This window comes from Primulina tabacum, chromosome 5, assembly GCF_025594145.1.
Source record: "Primulina tabacum isolate GXHZ01 chromosome 5, ASM2559414v2, whole genome shotgun sequence".
Taxonomy (NCBI): Eukaryota; Viridiplantae; Streptophyta; class Magnoliopsida; order Lamiales; family Gesneriaceae; genus Primulina; species Primulina tabacum.
This window is the reverse complement of record NC_134554.1, coordinates 11,463,192-11,486,647: the sequence shown is the minus strand read 5'-3', so window position 1 is coordinate 11,486,647 and position 23,456 is coordinate 11,463,192. Positions and strand designations below refer to the sequence as shown.

General features: G+C 31.0%; 2 protein-coding genes across 2 annotated transcripts; one reads left to right on the top strand and one right to left on the bottom strand.

Moving 5' to 3' along the window:
* Nucleotides 1-7,378: 7,378 nt before the first annotated feature.
* On the top strand, nt 7,379-8,950 carry LOC142546537 (aspartic proteinase PCS1-like). Its single transcript, XM_075654299.1, has one exon. The coding sequence runs from the start codon at nt 7,466-7,468 to the stop codon at nt 8,819-8,821; it is 1,356 nt and encodes a 451-aa protein (XP_075510414.1). The 5' UTR covers nt 7,379-7,465; the 3' UTR covers nt 8,822-8,950.
* A 12,866-nt stretch (nt 8,951-21,816) lies between these two features.
* Nucleotides 21,817-23,456, bottom strand: LOC142546536 (MYB-like transcription factor ODO1). The gene is made up of 3 exons (XM_075654298.1): nt 23,172-23,456; nt 22,911-23,040; nt 21,817-22,418 (listed from the first exon to the last, which is right to left on the bottom strand). The coding sequence occupies exons 1-3, from the start codon at nt 23,302-23,304 to the stop codon at nt 21,902-21,904; spliced, it is 780 nt and encodes a 259-aa protein (XP_075510413.1). The 5' UTR covers nt 23,305-23,456; the 3' UTR covers nt 21,817-21,901.

The following is a 23,456-nucleotide window of genomic DNA, read 5'->3' as shown; positions in this document are numbered from 1 at the left end:
CACGACATGTTTAGTATAATTTTTTGTTCTAAATTATCTTTAGCTTAATTTAAGAATGCAACGATCATAACAAGTAATCCCAATAAAACAGCTACCTTAAAACCAGCTCTTAGTTTCTTGATAACAGGCTATGGTCGTCCAAATCATTATGTACATGCATGAGCCATCGTTATACAGACAAGATATGCATAGGGATGTAATCGAGTGAGCCGAGTCGAACTCTTGAATGTTTGAGCTTGGCTTGTTTGTAATCGAGCCGAGCTCGAGCTTTATTTAACAAATATATTCATGGTTCACGAGCTTATTCAAGCTTTTATCAAACTTAAACGAGCTTAATAAATATGAATTGTACATTGAAATATTCATTAAATTAATTAAAAGATAAATTATACATTTAGAAAAAAATGTAATATTCTTATTAAAATTTATCAATTTATTATAATAAATAAATTTAATAGATTTTTCTATATATTTCATAATTAATATCTTAAATTAAATATCTAAATTATTATTTTTCATCTAAGATATTACTTATGAATTTACTAACGAACATGTTCACGAGCTAACGAGCCGAATATTGTAGAGCTTGAACTTGGTTCGTTTATCTTAACGAGCTTCGTTAAACGATCTCAAACGAGCTTTTATCGAATCGAGCTTTCGAATAGCTCACGAACGGTTTGATTCATTACATCCCTAAATATGTATAGATCCTGTGTTGTGCACAAAACCATCGTGGATCATGTAGTTCTGCTGTGAACAGTGAAGAATTCGGGTTGAGGACATCATTAATGATCAAATGATATTGTTATTCGCGAATATAACACGCAAATTAAAGTTTCTTGTGCAAGAAATTTATATACACATGTACAAGTGGCTGATATTATTTATAGGGGCACAAATTCATATCTATCTATCTATATGATTAATGTGGCCCATAAAGTTATCATTCACTAAATAAATAATTGCCGCAGAGAATGCAAATTATAGTTGGAGATATGTTTGACAAGTCCCTCTCGGTGTGTGTGTGTGTGTATTAATTCGTCCAACCTATGGCATTACATTATTTATTGAGATCGGCATTAGGTTTTATTTTATTTGGATGGTTTAATCACGGCCTATAATAGCCAATAGGATGATATTGGAGTTACATCTTTAAGTTTCTTCCCGTTATTATATTATGTTAAAGTACTTTATAGATGTCTACAATTTTATTTTATTTTTGTTCTTTGGTCTTTTAGGTGGAGTTAATTTTTTAGCACAAATAGGTAACATTTGAATTAATGGATTTAGATGTAGGAATTTCAAATATGTAACAACAATTAATTCATTGATTTATTAATGTAAATTACTAAATAAAGGATTTCAAATCCAATTAGTGTTTTTTTTTTTTTTTTGTCATTATGGTGATTTTCAATTATATCATAATATGAAACAATTTAAAAATATTCCTTTAAATATTTCTTCAAGTAAATCATTCAATCCAAAAATAACCTTCACACTTACTTATTCCATTTCATCACTAATGAACTTTTGTCGAAGTCCATAGATCCATCCTGGACCGATTGAGAAAGATGACGCGGTTGGCTTGGCTAGGGAATTATATAACTAATATTTATATTTATATATAAAAAATAGAGTGCCATCATAATCACGAATAGGACCAATTACGGCCGAAAATAATTATCTATACATAGCTTAAAATTTTATTTTAAGGCCAACCTTAAATTTTAAGATTAATTGAATAAATAAGTAAATATACATATATATATATATATATGTATGTATATATTTGATGATGAATTGATGATACATTTTTTGTGTGGGGCTTTGGAAAATGAAATGGAGTGGGCTACTGTGTGGAAGTCCATACTCAATACTATGTCATCGAGAGTCGAGACAACAATATCATATCTTATTAAATAAAAATAAATGGGTTTTTATTAAAATGAGCAAATATAATTTTCCATACAGCTAATTCCAACTCATGATATTAAGTTACTAAATGTGGAATGATAACCAACAACATTATTATATCTATTTATATAGATAGAGTAGATGTGTGTTTATGATGTATTATATGATAATTGTCGGTTAAATCATCTACGTTAGGTAAAAATACAATATATAAAACGATCCGTGTTGCTCATTTATTAGCTCGTATAGTATTTAGCAGGTTTTTTCAAATTTGAAACGCTGGATGGAAATATTTTGTCGTGTCATTTTAATATTGATAAAAACTTGTGTGAGATGGTCTCACGGGTTGTATTTTGTGATACGGATATCTTATTTTGGTCATCCATGAAAAAAATATTACTTTTTAGACTAAAAGTATTGATTTTTATTGTGAATATCGATAGGATTGATCCATCTCACATGTAAAGATTCGTGAGATCGTCTCACAAGACACATACTCATTAATATTATAACTCACGATCTCTCGATTTGATGTTATGGATATTGAAGTGTTTAAACTTTCAATGTAATACAAATCTCTTATCTTCGATATATATAATTATTCGACTCTAATTACTGACTTCGGTTTAAATTATTTAATATTTTTATCGAACGAATAACATTATATTTATTTTTCCAATATTAATTGGGACAAACACGCAAACACGCTGACGACACACATTTAATTCATTTCACGAATTTCGAATTTGTTCGTCACATTTTTTAAAAATAAAATAAATAATTGATTATTATAATTATTATTATTTTCCTCGTGTAAAAAAATGTATGGAGCTGAGATGATCATTTAATATAGTCGATATTTTTCATTTTTCGATGACATAATTACTGGTAACGAAAAGTGAAAATCTTTTATATTTTTGATATTATTATTCCAGTTATAATTTATGCGATTAGCTAGATTTAACCGCATCATGGATGACGTAATACTCAAATAGACACTGATTTAATCACATCCTTGATAAATCTTATCATCAATCCTTGGGATAAGCAGTATTTAACAAAAAGGGTGTTGCTATTACAATAAGATACGAGATAAAATGACAAATCAATCGAAATGATTACAAACAAATTAATTAGAGAATCAATGGACTTTAGATTAATTAATCACAAAAAACTTACATGAGACCACAAAAAAAACTTACGTGAGACGTTTTCATCGGGTCAAATTTATAAAACGAATATCTTATTTTGGTCATCCGTGAAAAATATTATTTTTTATACAAAAAATTACTTTATTGTAAATATGAACAAAGTTGATCATACATGTTAAATAAATAAACCTCCCAATTCCTAGATTTTATTATAATTGATATAATTTTTACGTATAAATAATTGAATATATTATATTTTTTTTAAAAAAAAATCTTTGGAAATATGAGGCAGTGGGTGATGGAACTAATGTTAATGTGCCACACGTCCAACCATCGACCAAATAATTTTTTATTAAAAAATTATTAACATCACAGATTCTGTGGAATTTAGTGTGATGTTGCATGCGCAAATCAAAATGATTTATGAATATAAATTCGGATGAATTAAAAAATATCGGATATTTGGTTTAGTTGGGTCTCACCAAATATATATTTTAGAGAATAAAAGTCATATTAAATTTAAAAAATACCAGTTAAAAGTTATGATTTTGTAGTTTTGGACGGTAATCTTGTCTAACATGCCACCAAAGTGGGTCTAGAAAAGTTACCGTTTCAACAAGTACTTATAAAACATTTTTAAAAAAAATTTCTAAGTTGTTATAAGGATAAATTTGGACAATTATTCTATAAAAATATTTTAAAATTGAAAAATAATGTGTTTTGTTTTCCATCATTGCTTTCGATTATAAAAACATCAAAAAACATATTTCAATTTGTCTTTTAAATGCTTTACTTGAAAAATATTTTTTTTTAAATATTTTAAAAAATGTTTTACAAAAATCTTGTTGAAACATATACTTTAAATTTTTTTAATTTATAAAAACAAAAAAAATATTTAAAATTATTGTCCGATCGAACCCCTAAAATCGAGGAGGTCGAAGGAGATATACATATCGATTTAGTGCATTATGATGGTGTAAACTACTATATTTGTTCCAAATATTGTAGACTTGTAATTTTTATATATATGAAGGAAATTATTAGAAAAATAAAAGAGTACATCTGTTTGTAGGGATGTAAATGAACCAAACCGTTTGCGAGTTATTTGAAGCTCGGTTCGATAAAAAGCTCGTTTGAGTTTGTTTGTTAATCATATCAAGCCAAGCTCAAGCTCGATTTTGAGCTCGAAAAATTAATCAAACCAAGCTCAAGCCTAAAGATATTCGGCTCGTGAGCTCACAAACATGTTTGATAATAGGCTCGCGAGCTCGGCTCGTTTAGGTGGCTCGTAAGCTTGAGTTTGACTCATTCGTTGAGTTGACAAATAAAAATATTAGTAATAATATTAATGGAAGGAATTGAGCACAAGACAAATAAAAATATTAGTACTAATGTTATTATGAACTTTGCAGGATACTTGACTAGTTGTTATTAGATATGATTTTGTAATTCCTGATTTTAATGGATTTTTTGACGTCCTCCCTACTTTCTCATCAGAATTAGTTGAAGTATTAAAGGGGTAAAATTATTTCATTGTTATTTATATGGTGATATCAGTGTATGATGAATATTCTAGATGTATTATTTTGGAATGTTCAATAATATATTGATTTATGTTTTTTCGCTCTTATTTGTGTCGTTTTAGTTATTTATGAATGAATTTACATTTTTATGTCTGATTTAAAATTAATTTATAGATATATTTAATTTTTAACAAGCTCGAATCAAGCTCAAACTCGAGCTCAATTTTATGCTTTACGGGATCGAAAACGAGCCGAGCTCAAGCCAGGCTTGTTAAACATGCTAAACGAGCTGTTAATGAATCAAGCTCGAGCCTGGCTTGATTAACATTCTAAACGATCTTTTAACAAACCAAGCTCGAGCCTGATAATAAAAGCTCGAATCGAGCTCGAAGCTCAAACAATATTAAATAAACCAAGCTCAAGCTTGATACTGTTTGGTTTGGTTTGGATCGTTTACATTCCTAATCTTTTGTGAGACGGTCTCATGAATCTTTATCTGTGAGACGGGTCAACCCTACCGATATTCAAAATAAAAAGTACTACTCTTAGCATAAAAAGTAATAATTTTTCATGAATGATCCAAATAAGAGATCCCTCTCATAAAATATGATTTATAAGACCGTTTCACATAAATTTTTGTCAAAGTAAAATATATGAACAACATCGTATTTTACTCTTGTTTAATTTATTCAGAAAACAGTATTACATTTTTCAAGACTTGATAAATATGAATATATCAATTAAAAAAATACTAAATATAAAAACTAGACAATATAAGAAATCCTAAGTAATTAGAAATTAATTAGGACGAATTGATTTACTCATAAAATGAAGTGTCTTGTTATTATAAAAACTGTAGTGAAATAGTATAATTGTTCAATTTTAATGACAAATTTTTTATTTGAGTCATATATAAAAAAATATTATTTTTATGATGTCAAAATTATTATTTTTTATCGTAAACATTAACATAATTAACTCATTTATAATTAAAAATTTGTGAAATCGACTTTCTATGGACATGTTAATTTATTATTTTATTATCAGTAGGATAATTGTCTCGCGACTTCTTCGAAAGCTCGTTTGCTGAAAACGGTCCCATGACTGAAAGCAAATTAAAGCTGATATGAACAGAATAAAACTCTGCATTTAGACAAGTGTGCGTTCCACCAAAAGAGAGATCGATGGTGATTTGTAATCCTTTTTTTTTATAAAATATTTTGCTATGTGACCCGTTTAATTATTAATGTATAAATATATAATTTAAACTTAATATCAAAAAAATCTACGAAATTTATTTATTTTGTATGTTCTATCAATAAGCTAAGAATCAGTTCGTATTTGTTCGGGATTCGGTTTTTTTTTTTTCGATTATAAAAATATATATATAGTATGATATTCGAATTATTTTTCTTTGGTTAGGTTTGATTTTTTTTTTTTTTATCAAAATGGTTCAATTTACTCGTTTATTTAAATTAGTTATTAAAATATATTTTAAAATATAATATATTATATTTTTGGTTACTATTTTAATAAAAACTATAACATAAAATATAAATAAATTAAATAAATAACAATCCACTAAATATTAACAAAAATTATTTTTAATACGCTAAATATTATTTCATAAAATATACAATCTATATAAAAATATAAATAAAATTATTAATCTAATTAAATTTCTATTTTTCTAGTAATTTGAAATCAAACCATGCCTACTTCGATTTTAACATTTATTTATATTCAAATTAAAAAGTTTGGTTTCCGGGTAGGATCTTTAAGTTTAAATTTACAAATTTTCGGTTTAAACGAAAGTTTGAAAACCCTGGACCTTAATAATTGTTATTTAATAATAATGACAACTTAACCAACTTGTAGTCATCAGAACAAAACACAAGAGGAACATATAATATAAATTCCAGTTTACTCTAATAAATTAATACACCAAAATTAACACACTGTGTGCTTGTGATTGGTAATTAAATTTTGGAAACAACGAAAGAAAAAAGGAAAAAAAGAAAAAGGGGCTATTCTATGTTTGCCTCTAAACATGTTAAAAATCAAGCACTAGCTAGCTGTCACGGAAGAACCCAAATCGGAAGACGGGGGCCGGGCTACGTGGGATTTCTTGTCGTTTTTTAATCACTTTTAGATTTTCAGTTCCCAAAAAGTAAATTTTTCAATAAATGAAAATCAACGAAACCCCATGATATTACATATATATATATATATATATATATATATATAAAATAAAAGAAAATAACGTCGAGTAGATAAACAGTTAACTAATGTTTATAATATCAATGTTTCTTACTAACACTATCAAGTTGTTTCAAGATTCTACCGTGGGCAGGAGGCGCATCGAAAGACAAAATGGTACGGGGAAACGATAAGGAAGATGGATGTAGTATGTAATTGGGGTTATTTAGTAGCATTGACTACAGTGCAGTAGAAGGTAATTAAACTGCATCCATCCCATCATTAGATGCAACTGCTCGAGCTGTAAAACCGCGTTCTTCCCTTTCATTTATTTTTTCATGTCCTCTCACTTCTAATTAGGTACATTTCAATTCCTCATCGCTACTGGACTAGTGTTTTTGATAAATATCACCACCATCCAGCTGTATATAATAATAATAATAATAATAAATATTTCTGTATAACATAAGAAAAATAAATTGCTAGACAAATATCTTTTTTCCAAAAAAAAAAAATTGTACGTGGACACTAACACTGACTATATCCAATGAATATATTGGAATCCACAGTATAAATATCAAACAAAATCTAACTAGTCCTCTGTACTTCCGCAGACAGTGTTCACAAACTCCACTCTCTCTTGTTCAAATTTCAAAAACACTCGCAAATTGTAGAGAAATGGCATCCCGCAGCTTCATCTTCCTAATTATCTTCATCTTTTTCAGTTTCTTCCATGTCACTATACAAAAGAGGATGATTTCTGTGTCTTTCCCTTTAACTTCGGCTCCCACGTCCAGAAACTCCGTTTCCAAGGAAAAATATTTATCTTCTCTTGTGTATTCGTCTAATGAAACCGCCGGCACACAGAAGAAGGACGCGGCTTCATCGTCACCGTTTAATTACGACTACACGTCGTCGTTCAAGTACTCAATGGCTCTGATCGTTTCTCTTCCTATTGGGACCCCACCCCAGGTTCAGCAGGTGGTTATCGACACCGGCAGCCAGCTTTCTTGGATACAGTGTCACAAGAAGTCCCCCAAAGCGCCGCCTCCGCCGCGGCCTCCGTCCTCGTCTTTCGACCCCTCTCTTTCTTCAACTTTCTCCGTTCTCCCTTGCACACACCCTCTCTGCAAGCCTCGAATCCCCGACTTCACCCTCCCCACTTCGTGCGATCAGAACCGTCTGTGCCACTACTCTTACTTCTACGCCGACGGGACTTTGGCGGAGGGAAATCTCGTCAGGGAAAAGTTCACCTTTTCTCGCTCCCGGGTCACCCCTCCTTTGATCCTAGGGTGCACAACAGACTCCGCAGAGGCCGAAGGCATCTTGGGAATGAATCTTGGGAGATTGTCATTCGCTTCTCAAGCCAAGGTCCCGAGATTTTCTTATTGCGTACCCACTCGACAAGGGAACACCAAAATAAATCCAGCAGGCACGTTTTATCTGGGCAGAAACCCGAATTCTCGGAAATTTCAATATGTCAATCTCTTGGCCTTCCCAAGAAGCCATGAAATGCCCAACTTCGACCCCTTAGCCTACACTATCCCGATGACGGGTATTAAAATCGGCGGGACAAGGCTGAACATCTCGAGTACCGTTTTCCGGCCAGATGCCGGAGGTTCTGGCCAGACGATGATCGATTCCGGTACCCAGTACACCTTTCTGGTGGAAGCTGCGTATTCCAAAGTGAGGGAACATGTTGTGAGGCTGGCGGGTCCAAAATGGAAGAAGGGGTACGTGTATGGGGGTTCGTTGGACATGTGCTTTGATGGCAATCCGGTGGAGATCGGACGGCTGATAGGCGACATGAGTTTTGAATTTGATAATGGACTGGAGATTTTGACCAACAAGGAGAGGATATTGGATGACGTGGGAGATGGGATCCACTGCGTGGGAATCGGACGGTCGGAATCGCTCGGTGTTGCTAGTAATATCATTGGTAATTTTCATCAGCAAAATCATTGGGTGGAATTCGATCTCATCAGAAAACGTGTTGGGTTTGGAGTAGCTGATTGCCGCCGGGCTGTAGTTTGATACATATATGTTTTTAATTTAATCTAGTACTTTTTTTTTTGTTCATAGGGTGGTCGATAGTAAATATTAAGCATGTACACAATGTTACATGTGATTTCAATATTATTTTTAAATTTTGATGATGATGAATTCGTGAATCCTAATTTGTTTTTATTTTTAAAAAAAATTAGGAAGAAGATTGTATTTAGATTAATATATTTGAATTATATGTTTATTATTAATAATAAAACAATATATGAAAATCACATAAATTATTTATTTATATATTAGTTAAATAAATAAAAATGGATTTTAGTTGTTTTATTATTGATTGAATTAACGTGAAATATAATTTAAATATGGAAGAGTGAATTTGAAATTTATGTTTTTATTTGTTTTAAAATTATTTAAAAAAAACATGTGACTATATTTGAAATTCATATGCATAAAATTTTCAAGCCTATGAAACAATACTTTTTCTGTCTTAAACATGGCCTAGGGTCGATACGTATTGAAACACGAAATAAACCGATTTTTGTGATTGTTTCAGCGAAAATTTAATTTAATTTCTTTGACCAATTTATCAAAATAAATAAACACGATAAACATGTAACATCACTGGCAATTTAATTAATAAGCAGATGCAGCTGTTTCTCTGTTTGTCTTGATATGTCGGGTGAACTTGTTCCTGCTCGTATGGTTGGAGCAGTCAATGGATAAAAAATACTTTTTTTTATAGACAAAACACCTTCAAAATTAGTTTTTAAAAACATTTTGGAAGCTAAAATTCCTATCGTTTGGTTTTTTGTCTTTAATTATATTTTAAACTAAGAACAATTTTTTTAAAAACATTTATCCTTACGTTAAAAGCACTTTTTTTTTGTTTTTGTTTTATAAAAACACTTAAAACAACTAGATTTGTTTAAGGGCTTTTTTATCCAAAAACTTCATTAACCTCTAATTAACCACACAAATGTTCATATATATATAATATAAACATAAATATAAATATAAATATAAAGAAGAAGAAAAAAAAAAGAATAAATGGGTCCACGCGAAAATAAAATTTATTATCGTTTACCAACAAGTTGACGTGGTCGGTCACAATTAAATATATATCACTTTTCGGTTGAGTCTCCATTCAACATAGTGTGTGTGTGTGCGCGCAGCACGCGGTGTTTAAAATACAAGTGAAATTTTAATTGAAGAAATAATTAATAATAACAAATGTATGACATTTTAATTAATTTAATTCATTCATACAAGGTGAGCCATCCAGCACTAATAACTTTCGGGGTTTAGATATGAATTAATGCAAGAATTAATTAGATATTGTCCTTTTGTGAAAAAGGTTAACAGTGGTTGATGATTAGAGGGAGATTTGAGTTCGAACCAACTCCAATTACCTAAATTGACCTAGTCGACGTATATACAAATCTTTTATTTTGTTTATAACAAAATAATCAAATATCGGAATTAAAAAAAAATTATATTGTTGCTTTTCTTTCAATGGAGAACTTCTGTTACATATATTATAGTTTAACTCGTGCGTATGTAGGGAAAATTATGGTCTTCTCTTTTTAAATTAGTTTGGATGATATCCAAATCTTTAGCCATTTTTAATGTGCTATATATTAACACATAAGAACTCTTGTGAGACAGTCTCACGGATCAATTTCGTGGGTCGAATATTTTATTTGAGTCATCTATGAAAAAATACAACTTTTATTGTGAATATCGGTAGGATTGACCCGTCTCACATATAAAAATTCGTGAGACCGTCTCACAAGAAACTTACTCATATTAACATATACTTATTGATAACATCCCACCTTAATTCATGTGGCCTTTGTTCATATATGTTTTTTTCCATTATCACGAAGAAATTGATATCTACATGTTTTTTTTGTTGGAATCGTAATTGTGATCTGTCTATTATTAAGTCGATATTTCCAACTTCTAAAAATCAGAATTTTTATAAAATCATTTTTCCAGAAATTGCAAACACTTATAAACCTCATCATTAATGTTTTCCATAATTTTTATAAAATCATTTATTAGAGATGGTATGTTTTCACTTCTGATTCATAGGTTTTTCAGATATTAAAATTTCATAACTATTGTCTTTTATTAAATTTTTAATTAAAAAATATAAACTTGTGTGAGACGGGCTCACGAGTCGTATTTTGTGAGACAGATCTCTTATTTGAGTTATCCATGAGTTATTTTTATGCTAAAAATATGAATTTTTTATTGTGAATATCGGTAGGATTGACTCGTCTCACAGATAAAGATTCATGAGATCGTCTCAAAACAGACCTACTCACGAAAAAAAAAAAAAAAAACTCATAAAAGCGCTCTTGAATAATGTTGGTTGGAGTGTTGCAATGGATAAACATAAATAAATATGGAATTGAAGTCACTTTTCGTTGTTCAGAGTATCACATGTAGAAATAAATAAAAATCTGGTCTTCACTACTTGCTTGCTTGCTTGCTTCCAATTTACAACAATAAATACCATTCGTACCATAATTTACATATCCCAACACCCCACGAATTACGGATGATTAATAATCGATTAATTAACTTTTAATACGACACGTGGCTCCATAAAAAGGTTGTAATTGTCCTTAAACGCATCTATAAATTAAATTAAATTATGTACATGGTTTAGAAATGTGATAAAGAAAAAAAAAAGATAAATTGTAAAAATCTTCAATTAAAAAAATTAATAAAACTATTTATCATTTTTAATAATGTATGTTTTTGTGGTGGAGTTGGTGGTGACAAAAGAATCCATAATTTGCTTACATGCCAGCCTTTTAATTAAAGGGCAGTTGGATTTTAACAAACACGTATATCTTGCCATCATTAATAGAAATATTAAATATTTTGTACATACGTTTATTAACAGTTAATTAATATTTTATAATGCAAATCCATGAGATTGAATAACTATATATTTAGTCACTAACATTTCGAAATATTTTGTTATACACTACAACAAATTTCAGAATCAACAACACACATACGACAACGATTTTGACTAAAATCGTTGTTAAAAAACTTTTAACAACCGTTGTCGTAAATCATTTTTTAAGCAAAAAACAACGGTTTTTATAAAACCGTGGTCTTTTGGGGGTCAAATACAACGGTTTTTAGGGTCAATAACAACGGTTTTGTAAAATCGTTGTCTTTGAACGTTTATGACAACAGGTTTCATTAACCGTTGTTTGTTAGCGTGTTTTTTTGGACAATCGACAACGATTTTCTAAAACCGTTGTCGATTAGCGTGAGTTTAGAATAAAACACAACGGTATTTAGCGACGGTTTTCCTACAACCGTCGATATTGTTAGCGACAGTTATAACTAAATCGTCGCTAATTTCAAATTAGCGACGGTTTAATTTCAACCGTCGCTAACGTTAGCAACAGAATCAAGTAAAACCGTCGTTAATTTGAAATTAGCGACGATTTAGCTATAACAGTCGCTAATATTAGCGACGGTTGTAGGAAAACCGTCTCTAATTTCAAAAATTCGATACCACCTAAAATTCACTCCATTTCCTTCCATCACTCTCTATAAATACATGCAAATTCGCTCAATTTTCTTCCACTTCACTTCACAACACTTAAAATTTTTCTCACTTACACGATTTTACAACTTCACAACACTTAAAATTTTTTATCTCTTACACGATTTTACCACTTTAAAACAATTAAAATTTTTATCTCTTACACGATTTTATCACTTTATGACACTTAAATTTTTTTATCTCTTACACGATTGTACCAATTCACAACATAGATTTATTAAATTCATAATTTTTTTTATTTTACCTAAAATATTAGCGACGGAATTCATGTATAAACCGTCGCTACTTAGCGACGGTTTTGCACATGAATGCCGTCGCTACATTTAGCGACGATTATTAATAAATCGTCGCTACGTTTAGCGACGGTGTAACAAACAGTCTCTAATTAGCGACGATTTATATATGCATTCCGTCGCAAATATCATTTGCGACGGTTTTGAACAACCTTCGTAAATTGTAGCTACGACAACGGTGAAAAATCGTTGTCTTTGAGCGAACATTTAACAACAACGGTTTTAACAACAGTTTTAAAAGGGCTACGACAACGACTTAGACAACGCCGTTGTCGTATGACATTTTTCTTGTAGTGATAGTTCGATCTTTCAGCTCCAATACACAATGAGGGAAAAACAATTATAGATGAGATTTAATTAGATTTTATGTGTTGTATGTAAACAATGGTGTTTTATATACTGTTGGATGTAATAATTGTTTTTGTTGATTAGAGGAATCGAAACATGTTTATTGAGTTGTACGGTTTAAAAGATTTGAGTTACATTGTTATCATCCGCTATAACTTTTGGTAAAGCGAAGTGCTCGGTCTTACAATTGAAAACAGAGTCAGTATCACGCTTTCAATTTTCATTGATTGCAAGAAGTACAATTATTGATAGTGAAATTGTTGGGCATAATTATATTCTTTTATGGTTAGAGCAATCGAAACGTGATACTTGAATTCATATACAATTTAAAATATTTGAATTGTATTGTTACCATCAACTATAATTTTTAATAAATCGATAAGCGACCGATCCTACGTATATTTTTTATTTTATCAAATTTGTTCAATTACAATACAAACAATATCCTAGTTCAAAAAAACAAATAATTTACAATTTAAATAGTTCATTTGATATCAATATCTTAAATTTAAAATGACGATGTAAAATTCGAGATCCATAATAGACTCCACCCCACTCAAAACGAAAAGGAAAACAAGACCAAAGTTGAATATGATAAAAGAAATTGTTAATTTAAGTTGTGGTCCTGTGGACGAAGTGGCCATTTGCCAAAAGCAAAGTGATAAATAAATTTATGATTAGGGATTTGAGATCAAAACATTCCAAAAAAGAGTTTTCGAGCTTTGAAAATTAAACAGCTGTCACCGAGACGTGTCTTTCATAACTTGGAGTTTTTTTTTCCCTTCAAATAAAAAAAAATCGAATTTTTGTATTTATTTAAAATTAAGAGACCCTGATTTTTCACTTCATCATATCTCCAAAAACATATCCCATGTACAATCTTCAATATTTCAAATATATCATGGTTTAAAAAAAACCAAATCACACATTTTACGAAATTCAAAACGTAGATAAAGCCTAATTATATATGAAATAATTGTTTTTGCTCCCCAAATATACATAATGATGAATAGCAAGTTGAGCACAGCACAGCACAGCACGCCTGCATGGTTGGTAAACGTACAATTAATTATTAGTCGACTCTTGCAAAAACAACCTAACATCTTTTTTTATATCTTGGAATATTACCATTAATTATTAATTTTTACTACATATTTTATAATAAATTTAACATATTATGATAATACTTAAATTTGATAGTGGAAGATTTGTCGCAAGAAAATGATTTAACGCAGTGGTCCTAATATATTGTCGATTGTTTTGCGATTGCGACAAAATTATCATTGATTAATAATATACAAATTCAGAAAAAGTTCGCCAAATGAAACGAGGGAAAATTTCATGCTACGTGTCGGGATAAATGCTCGCACTTGGATCTATTCTTGTGACGGTATAGCACATCAAACCAACCCTTATCATATATACGTGCAATATTCATGTGCTCAATCAATTTTTCGACAGTTCATCTTCAACAAGCTGAATCTCATTTTCGATTTCTTTCGCCATTGCTATCTCACTTGCCTTGCTTTTGCTGATTAAATCGTTCAGGAACTGTCAAAAGGAGACAAACTCGGCTTTTACCTCCGGATAGTCCAACGGCGACTTCTCCTTGCCAAACTACAGGAAGCGAAAGAAGCATTTGAACAAAAATAACTATGCATAATCGCATAATACCTTTACATCAACTAACTCGTCAAATGATAATAATACTATACAAGATTAGTGTTGAACAAAAATAATAAAACAATAGACGTCACGATATATGCTACCAAACCACGTATAATACAGAAAAAAGTAGAACGGACTTAGCACATACCATCACGTGCTTACACTCTTTTTAAATCACATATATCACTATAAGTTAAATCGAAAGGTTTATTATTTTTTTCAATAGTTTAGAAAGATGATTTTGTCATTTTTGTCTCAACACATCTCGCATGTGTGTGTTATTTTTTCAATTTGAAATGTAGGAATGTTTTTAAGTTAATTAATTTACTAATAATATCATAATTAATGTCACAGTCGTCTATCATATCACAAATTAGAAGACTCAAGCAAGTAAGCAAAAGCATTAATTTATTCATATGTGGCTTAATAACCTTTACATTGAGTTTGAAAAGCTCATCACTTACATATCTCTTGCTAACAAACATTTCACATTTAGACAATACAACTTTATCCGACTAAAAAAATACATTAAAACCATGCTTATTCAAAAACGAACCGGACACTAAATTCTTTCGAATTTCCAGCACATACAACACATTGTTGAGAGTCAACTCTTTCACATAAGTCATCTTCATGTTCACCTTCCCGTGACCTTTGATATCAGATGTAGCCGAATTCCCCATGAACAGTTTTTCATCGTTTCATATTCATCGATATTTGCAAACATCTCCTTATCGGAACAAAGTAGCAAATGACATCAATATCAATCAACTTACTGCCTTGGGTGTGAACCAATCGAGTTTATTTCAAGAACAACGAAACATAGTTAGATATTAGAAACCTCTTGAGATATGGCTTCCACCATATTTATCTCCTTATTTTTTCTTCGATTTCTTGCATTCTAAAGTTTTACGACCCATATCACCACAGTTATAGCATTTTTCATAGAATTTTCTCTTGAAAATATCTTTCTTGGGTTCCAACTTGGAACATCTACCTAATGGTCTAATATTTTTGTTGGCTTTCAATTTCTGACTATGCTCGACCACATTAGTTTTAGTCACATCAAGATTAAAAATATTTTCTCTGAACTCATGTTGTCTTATTCAATGCAAAGCTGGACAACAAGTTCTTGCACATTAATTTCCTTTGGTTCATGTTTCAGATAATTTTTAAAATATTTCCAACTTGGAGACAATTTTTCAATAATAGCTGTAACTTGAAAAGATTCACTAAACACATACCTTCAGCATGAATCTAGTGTAATATGATTTGGAGCTCTTGAACTTGATCGATCATAACCTTGGAGTCCACCATCTTATTATCCAAGAATCGACCAACAATGAATTTCTTGGCTCCGACATCTCAAAGTTAAATTTCCGGTCTAAAGTCTCTCATAACTCCTTAGATATTTTTTGTCAATGTAAATATTGTACATCTAGTAGACCAAGCCATTCATGATGTAATTTCTACATAAGAAATCAGAATGGTGACGTGCATCAAGAGCACTAGGAGATTGAATATCTCCCTCGTCCTCAGCGGGTTTAAGAGCATCTCCAGTCAGAAATCTTGTCAAACTCAAGATAGTTAGCTAAAAGAACATCTTTAATTTATTGCCACATCTTGAAATTCGAGCAATCGAATTTCTTCGGTTTAGCAGCATGGTTAAGCGGCACTATAGAAGCGTGAACATTTACTGGTGGGAACGACACCCTAAGAATAGGAACAATCACTAGTGATGATGAAATATCCAATTTAGTAGTCATCTCTGAAACACAAGCACAAACGGTCAAATGTTTGGGAAATAAGAAATATGTTCTAAGATTGTTAGCCGATCTATAGACGAGAAGAAGTCAATTAGAGATAAAATATTAATAACAATAGAAGAAAATATAAACACCTACAAATATGTATTTATTAGAAGAACAAGAAATGTGGTGACTGGTGGGCTCCGACGAATTGCTTATATATGTGAGCGAATTTGTAAAAAAAATCAGGATTGGAACACCAAATTTTTCTCTGTGTGGACGGGAATTTCTTATCAAATCAGCGTTGTACGCTATGTCATGCTTCAAGCTACCAGTTTCCGCGTGTCAGGAGATTGAACAAATTGTGCTCAATCTGATGATATAGTAACGAGGATAAAAAAAAGGTATCCATTGGTTGATTTGGAAAGAACTTTGCAAACCAAAGTGTATTGGTGGGATGGGTTTTCGAAATCTATTTACTTTCAACAAACACTCTTGGCTGAGCAATTGTGTCCTTAAAGCTAGATACTTTAAATATTTAGATATTATCATGACAACCGACTTGGGTTCTAATCCTTCTTTTGTCTGGCGGTCTTTTCTCTGGTTCCGAGAGTTGCTTAGTAAGGGGCTGTAATGGAGAGTGGGGGATGGACAGAATATTTCGGCTAGTAATGGAGAAGAACAGCAGCCCATCAACCAGAAAAGAACAGCAGCCCATCAATCAGAACAAGCCCACAAAGTGCATAAGCCCAATCAATGAAGTATCAAGAGGAGAGAGCCTAAAGTGCTAAAAGTCCATGATGGAAGCCCATCACAAGAAATAACAGAAAATTGTTTTGTTAGTTACGAGAACTCAGATACTAAAAGAGCAATGAAATTCAATTCTTAGATTTCCTCTTTGGTTTCTTTAAGTCAGGATCCGTGGATTCGGGGTCTTCCTGCTTTCAAAAGTCGGTTGAACACTATCACCGATGGTAATCTTGAAGTGGCAGCTCTTATTTCTCCAGGTGGCTATTGGTATGAATCTATCATCCGGCAGATTTCATCGGAGCATGAAGCTGAAGCCATAATTGACAATCCTATCAACCGGCGGGGAGGTGCAGATATTAAATATTGGCATGGCAAGTACTGTGTTAAAGCTGGTTATAGTTTGGAAATGAATGGCTATTTGTATACCGATTGCCAATTTGCTGGAACATTCAAGAAAGCTCAGCCCAGCCTGCAGCTGCTTTATTGACAATTTTATGTCCTGCCACACCCCGTCATACTTCTGCACTGAAGGTCCTCTTGCAAGTACATTATATACTCACACTCAGCATTAATAATTTAAAAATTTGTCGATTTAATACTGATAAATTTCTCAACATAAAAGAATGCAAAAATATATATCTAACGACTGGACAAAGAATGATCGCTATATAATTTTCTCATGTATCGAGTGTCACATGAGGTAAATTGATTGATCAAGTATAGACACTGGCACAAACATCGCATATATATGATAATTATATTTCAAAATACATTTTATTATAAATTTTAAAGTTAGATAAAGATTAAGCGAGATTGAAGTTAAGTAAACTGTTGATAACATTTAGACTATTTAGTTAAGAAAAAAAGTAAGGATTCAAAACCGATTATGTGACTTCTTAAATATACCAAATTATTATTGGCTTTTTTTCCCTTCATGTTTTAACTTTCTCAAAAATACAAAACGTACTATTTAAATAATTTATTATTTGTAACAAGTGCATGTAGATAGTAAAAATAATACAACAACATTAAAATTGATAACGATGACAACAAATTACTGGTATGATGTTCAATATTTAATATTCCAAAAATTAAATTTCTTTATCCTCTTTTTTAGGTAGGATAAAGAGAGGGTTTTGAGCTTAAGCCTATCTTTGGTTCAATTTTTACTAAGCTCGTTTTATCATCCACATAAAGTACTAAGTTGTACTAAATGTAGATAATTAAACCCACATACAACCTAAGGACTAAGAATCCTTATTTTAAACACCTAAAATGCCCTTTGCTTGGCTTGACAATAATAAAAATATTTGTATATATTTATTACACATTTCCTTTGCTAGATAATAATAATAAAAATTTATAGGAAATTCACTTTTGATTTTTCGCTACAATAGTCGTATATTACATGTTTTAATATAATAATAAAAATATGTTTACAAAATATATATCCAAATTCAAAAAAAAAATAAAATTCCTTAGTATATGTCATCTTCATTGTTGCATAAAACTGAATTTAAAAATAAATATTATTCTCAAATGATTCTTATTAATATAAATAGGCTCTAAATGAGAATTTTTTAAACAAATAAGTGAATTTAAATTTTGCAGGATTTAACATTTCAAATCTTGTAATATTTTTCCATAAATACTTTGACTTAATAGGGCACCTCAATTTTGTAGTCAACACATAATTAAGTAATATATCATTTATTTTGTTTATTAATTGTCATGTACATTTCAGAATAATATCACACTCAGAATTTATATTTTATGTTTTATTATTTCCATCGCAAGGGATTTGAGAGGAAGAGGTCATTTAATTTGACAAATTAAGCAAATAAATACTTATATATTTAATATAAAAACCACATGAAATGCAAAGGTTGAATCTAAGGCGAAGACTTTGAAAACATCGTCAACTGTTGTTGTAAAATTGACTTAGTAATCGCCTAATTATTATTATTATTATTATTTTTAAAAATGTTTCTTAAATTATTATTTAAATTAGCCACTTAATCACGTGTCTTATTCCTTCGGGTGCTCGCTCTGTGGAGACAAGCATTTACCAAACGAAAATTATTTTCACCTTATAATTAATAATATGGTTTCTTTTGTTTTTGTTGTTACGTCAAACATTTAATAAATTGATTTTTTTTTTGAAATCATGTAATTAAGTAATTAATTTACGATATGATATGACTTTAAATGATTTCACTCTTATAATAAAAGAAATTTGTCTATAGTAAGATTTGATCAAATAATATAGCTAATAATTTTCAACGTCATGAGCGAAAAGTTTCGATTATATATATTTTCGAAATGATCTTGAATAGATACAGCAAGGCGGCCTTGTTTTTTTATATATATAAAAAAATATTCGGGTTGATTAAATTAAGGTGTATAAAATTTAGCTTAACATGTTTACAAACTCAGGTCACAAGTTTATCTAAGTTTCGTGCTCGTGAACTTTTGTGATCCTTCATACATATGAAAGTAATATTAAAATTTTATATGAAATTACGTATCTATTCTAGTATAAAAATATTAACTTTATTTTATAAACAATATTTGAAATTACATGTTTTAATTTTGAGCCAGCGCGCATGCCTGTTCACAAACTCATGGCACAAACCTTTTTTCGATCAGGATTGCAATCGATGTGTGTTCTAATTAAGCCTTTATCACAATCTGTTGCCTTTTACGCATTTTTTCCGAAAAACTTTTCTCATTATCCACACTTTAATAATATGTAGATATAGACAGATTAGACGTGCATGGATATAATTAACATGTATACACAATTCACAACTTATTTGAAAAATGAAAAATGAAAAATGTCCATGTATAATGAATGATGTCGAAGAATTAAAATTCTAAGGAGAAGTGCGGTTGAAGTGAGATGCTTCTTTCTTGTATATATTATGAGTGGATTGACTACTCGGAACTTAAAGCCAAAAATCATTATCAGATGTTTGACAAAAAATGGCATATGTTACGATCGACATTCTTATATTTCGGCTGAATGAGTAATCGTGACATATACTCTCTCCGCGTTCAGCATTTCTTTGATTTTTTAGGCAAAAGAGTACAGACAATAGTAAAGAAACAAAAATGAAAGGTGAACTTTCAACGTCAACTCCAGGCACTAGCCAATTTTCATGTTTTTTTTTGGCTCTCTTGAAGTCAAGATAAAGTTTAATTTATCATAAATAGATTTTGAAAATCAAACCATTTTGAGCTTGACTTTATAAATAATAGAATATCAAATTTTATAAGTAATTTAAAATGTTACAGAGTTATACTAGTTATGACAGACATGTTGTGTATATGTATAAACAGTGAAACGTGTTTATTAATTTGGCTATAGATCAAGATCAGAAGCCTTGTAAAAAATCTGCAGAATTTGAAATGAGGCAGGACTATGCAGTTCTTGTAATGGAACTAAAGATAGGTTTGATGGTTGAGAGCAGGGACGAAATCACTCTTGGGCTAGGGTGGGCCAAGTTCCCCGGATTCTATAATTTTTTTATTAACTTTTCGGTCGGTTATAAATAAATTTAGATTTTAGTTTTTTTAAAACATTAGTTAGTTCGGTTTGATTTCGGGAATTTATATTATATATATATATATATATTACGTTTTTTAATTTAAATTTTATTTTTTTATAAAAATATATTAAAAAAAATTCAGTTAATTTGGATATCGACGGAAGTAATCGATTTTTTCGGTTTGGCGTGTTCCGTTTTCGTAATAAAGTTCATATGTCTTGTTTTCGGAAAAAAATTCGATTTTAGAAAGTTCAATTTAATCGAATACTCACACATATGAGCTAGTGTCTGATCCGGGACAGAGCTGCCCCCAAGTATCCGTCCCTGGTTGAGAGTATATTTCTACGGTTGATTAAAGAATTATTTTATTTGCGGTGAGATATGAGCTCTTACGACACTTGAACAAACTTTCTAGCTTCTTCTTAAATTTGCATAAAAATTGAAACTGATTTTACTTCAGTTAGATTTGGACAACATCAATGTATTTTCTGTGTGTTCGCGTAGTAAATTTTTTTTTCAATGTCAAATATTTTTTAAAAACTATATAGAAGGATAATTCTATCAATATAAACAAAATCATACCAAAAACACTGAAAGCAAGGTTTCCAATTTGATTAAAGTATGAGCCCATGAAAACATGGCTAGTTTATATAAAATATTCATCGCGAAGACCAAGGGCCACAATATGACAAGCAATATATCGTATTCCGAGTCGAATAAAAAAATTATATTAAAAAGGTATATTTTTTAATTCAGGGATGCATACTTATCAAAAGTCTCTTCGCTGGGAAAATAAAAAAATCACAGCGACTTTACTCTCATGAGCATATATATATTTCAATTTTCTGCTTGTTGAATATTATTAGTATGTTATTTAATTAGTATATGTCAAAAATATTAGAATAGTACTAATGAATAACCACTACGAATTTGAGACATTTATTATTACAACAGATTAATAGTTAAAAAGTAAATAATATTGAGGATTTTCTAATTAATACTCGTCTTTCGGCGAGCGCACGAGGAGAATAATTTTTTTTAGTAATTGGATGGATTACATTAATACAAGGAACTAAGTTGATCCTGTACTGTAAAGTTATTACAGAAATGAAAATGTTAAACCAATTTACATTAAATTACTTTCCCCACTAGTAATTTAACAAGTAACTATCGTTATCGACAAACAATTCCAAACTCCTGTACTCATCTTCCCATATGCTATCGTTCATTAATATTTCACTGTAATAATCCGAAAACAGAAGCTGTTCTGCCAAGCTGGATGAAGAAGAAGACGATGATGACATCGGCGTAGAGTTTAAGTTTTCTTCGCAAGGGACTATAATCTCGTGAGGTTGAACCACGGGGATTTCATCGGTGCCGAAATCAGTACTATTGATGAATCCCTGCATGGAGTTGTCTTCCACGCCGGACGGCAATGTCGTTTTTTCAATGACCGCCTCGTGTGGCGGCGTGTCGTCCATTTTACGATGATCAGGCGGAGGTGGTTCTTGGCTCGTTGGTTGTGCGGCGGCGGCCGGTTTGAGGGGCTGGTGGGTAAGAGGGTCTATTCCCATTTTTTTGAGTTTTTTCTTGATATGGGTGTTCCAGTGATTCTTTATTTCGTTATCAGTTCGTCCGGGGAGATGAGATGCAATCTTGGACCATCTGTTTCAGTAAATAAATAATAAATATGTTAGTGCAAGAAAAGGTAAAAAATTAATTTGCTAGATATATAATATTTGTGTGTGCATGGCAAGCCAAGAAAAGGTTGAACTAGTTGTCATCCGTTATCGTTGAAAAAAAAAAGAGTTGAAACTTTATATTGTGATAAAATAATCACGCACAAAACTGTGGTCGGCTAGTTTGATGATTGAAATTTTAAAAGTTAAAATCTCTACATTTAAATATTGGAATCGGACGATATATTGGAATGAATCTTTAAAGCAAAATGAAGGGGAACAAGGAGCATATTTGTGGTCAGACACTGCATGAGAATGGAAGCCCAATATGGCAAAAAAATGAAGAGAAAAATTAACTTCGGGGGGGAGTGAAAATGGGTTTTAAACTTTTTTGATGGCTCTGTCTACCGCTATAACACAAAGGAAAAACTTGAAATTGAATTTACCTGTGTATTTAGTAGGAATATTGAAAAAATACCTGTTTCCGAGTTTGGCATGAAGATCAATAACCATCTTCTCTTCATATTCTGAAAGAAGCCCCCTTTTCAAGTCGGGCCTAAGATAATTCGTCCATCTCAATCTGCAACTCTTCCCACACCTCAGCAATCCTGCGAATCATCAAACAAATTCACAACTCGAATTCGAACTGATCGTGGACGAAAGTGAGTCGCCCATCGCCCCCTCAGATAAAGCTATAATTGTAATAATGCAAACAAAACAAAACTCAAGATACATGCACCTGCGAGTTTTGGGACAGCCCTCCAGCAGCACTGGCCATTGGTGAGTATGAAACTGATCAATTTTTGGTCTTCTTCACCAGTCCATGGCCCTTTCTTTAATCCTACTTTATCGCAGCATGGTTGCCTTCCCATCTACTCTCTCTATATCGAATATATTTTTATTTTTCAGATTAAAATTTTGAATATATACACACTTATTAAAGGCTGTAGTACCGAGATTACTTCCAATATAACGTAGAGAAATATATTTGAAGCAAGAGAATTAGATAAGCTGGGTGGGTTTG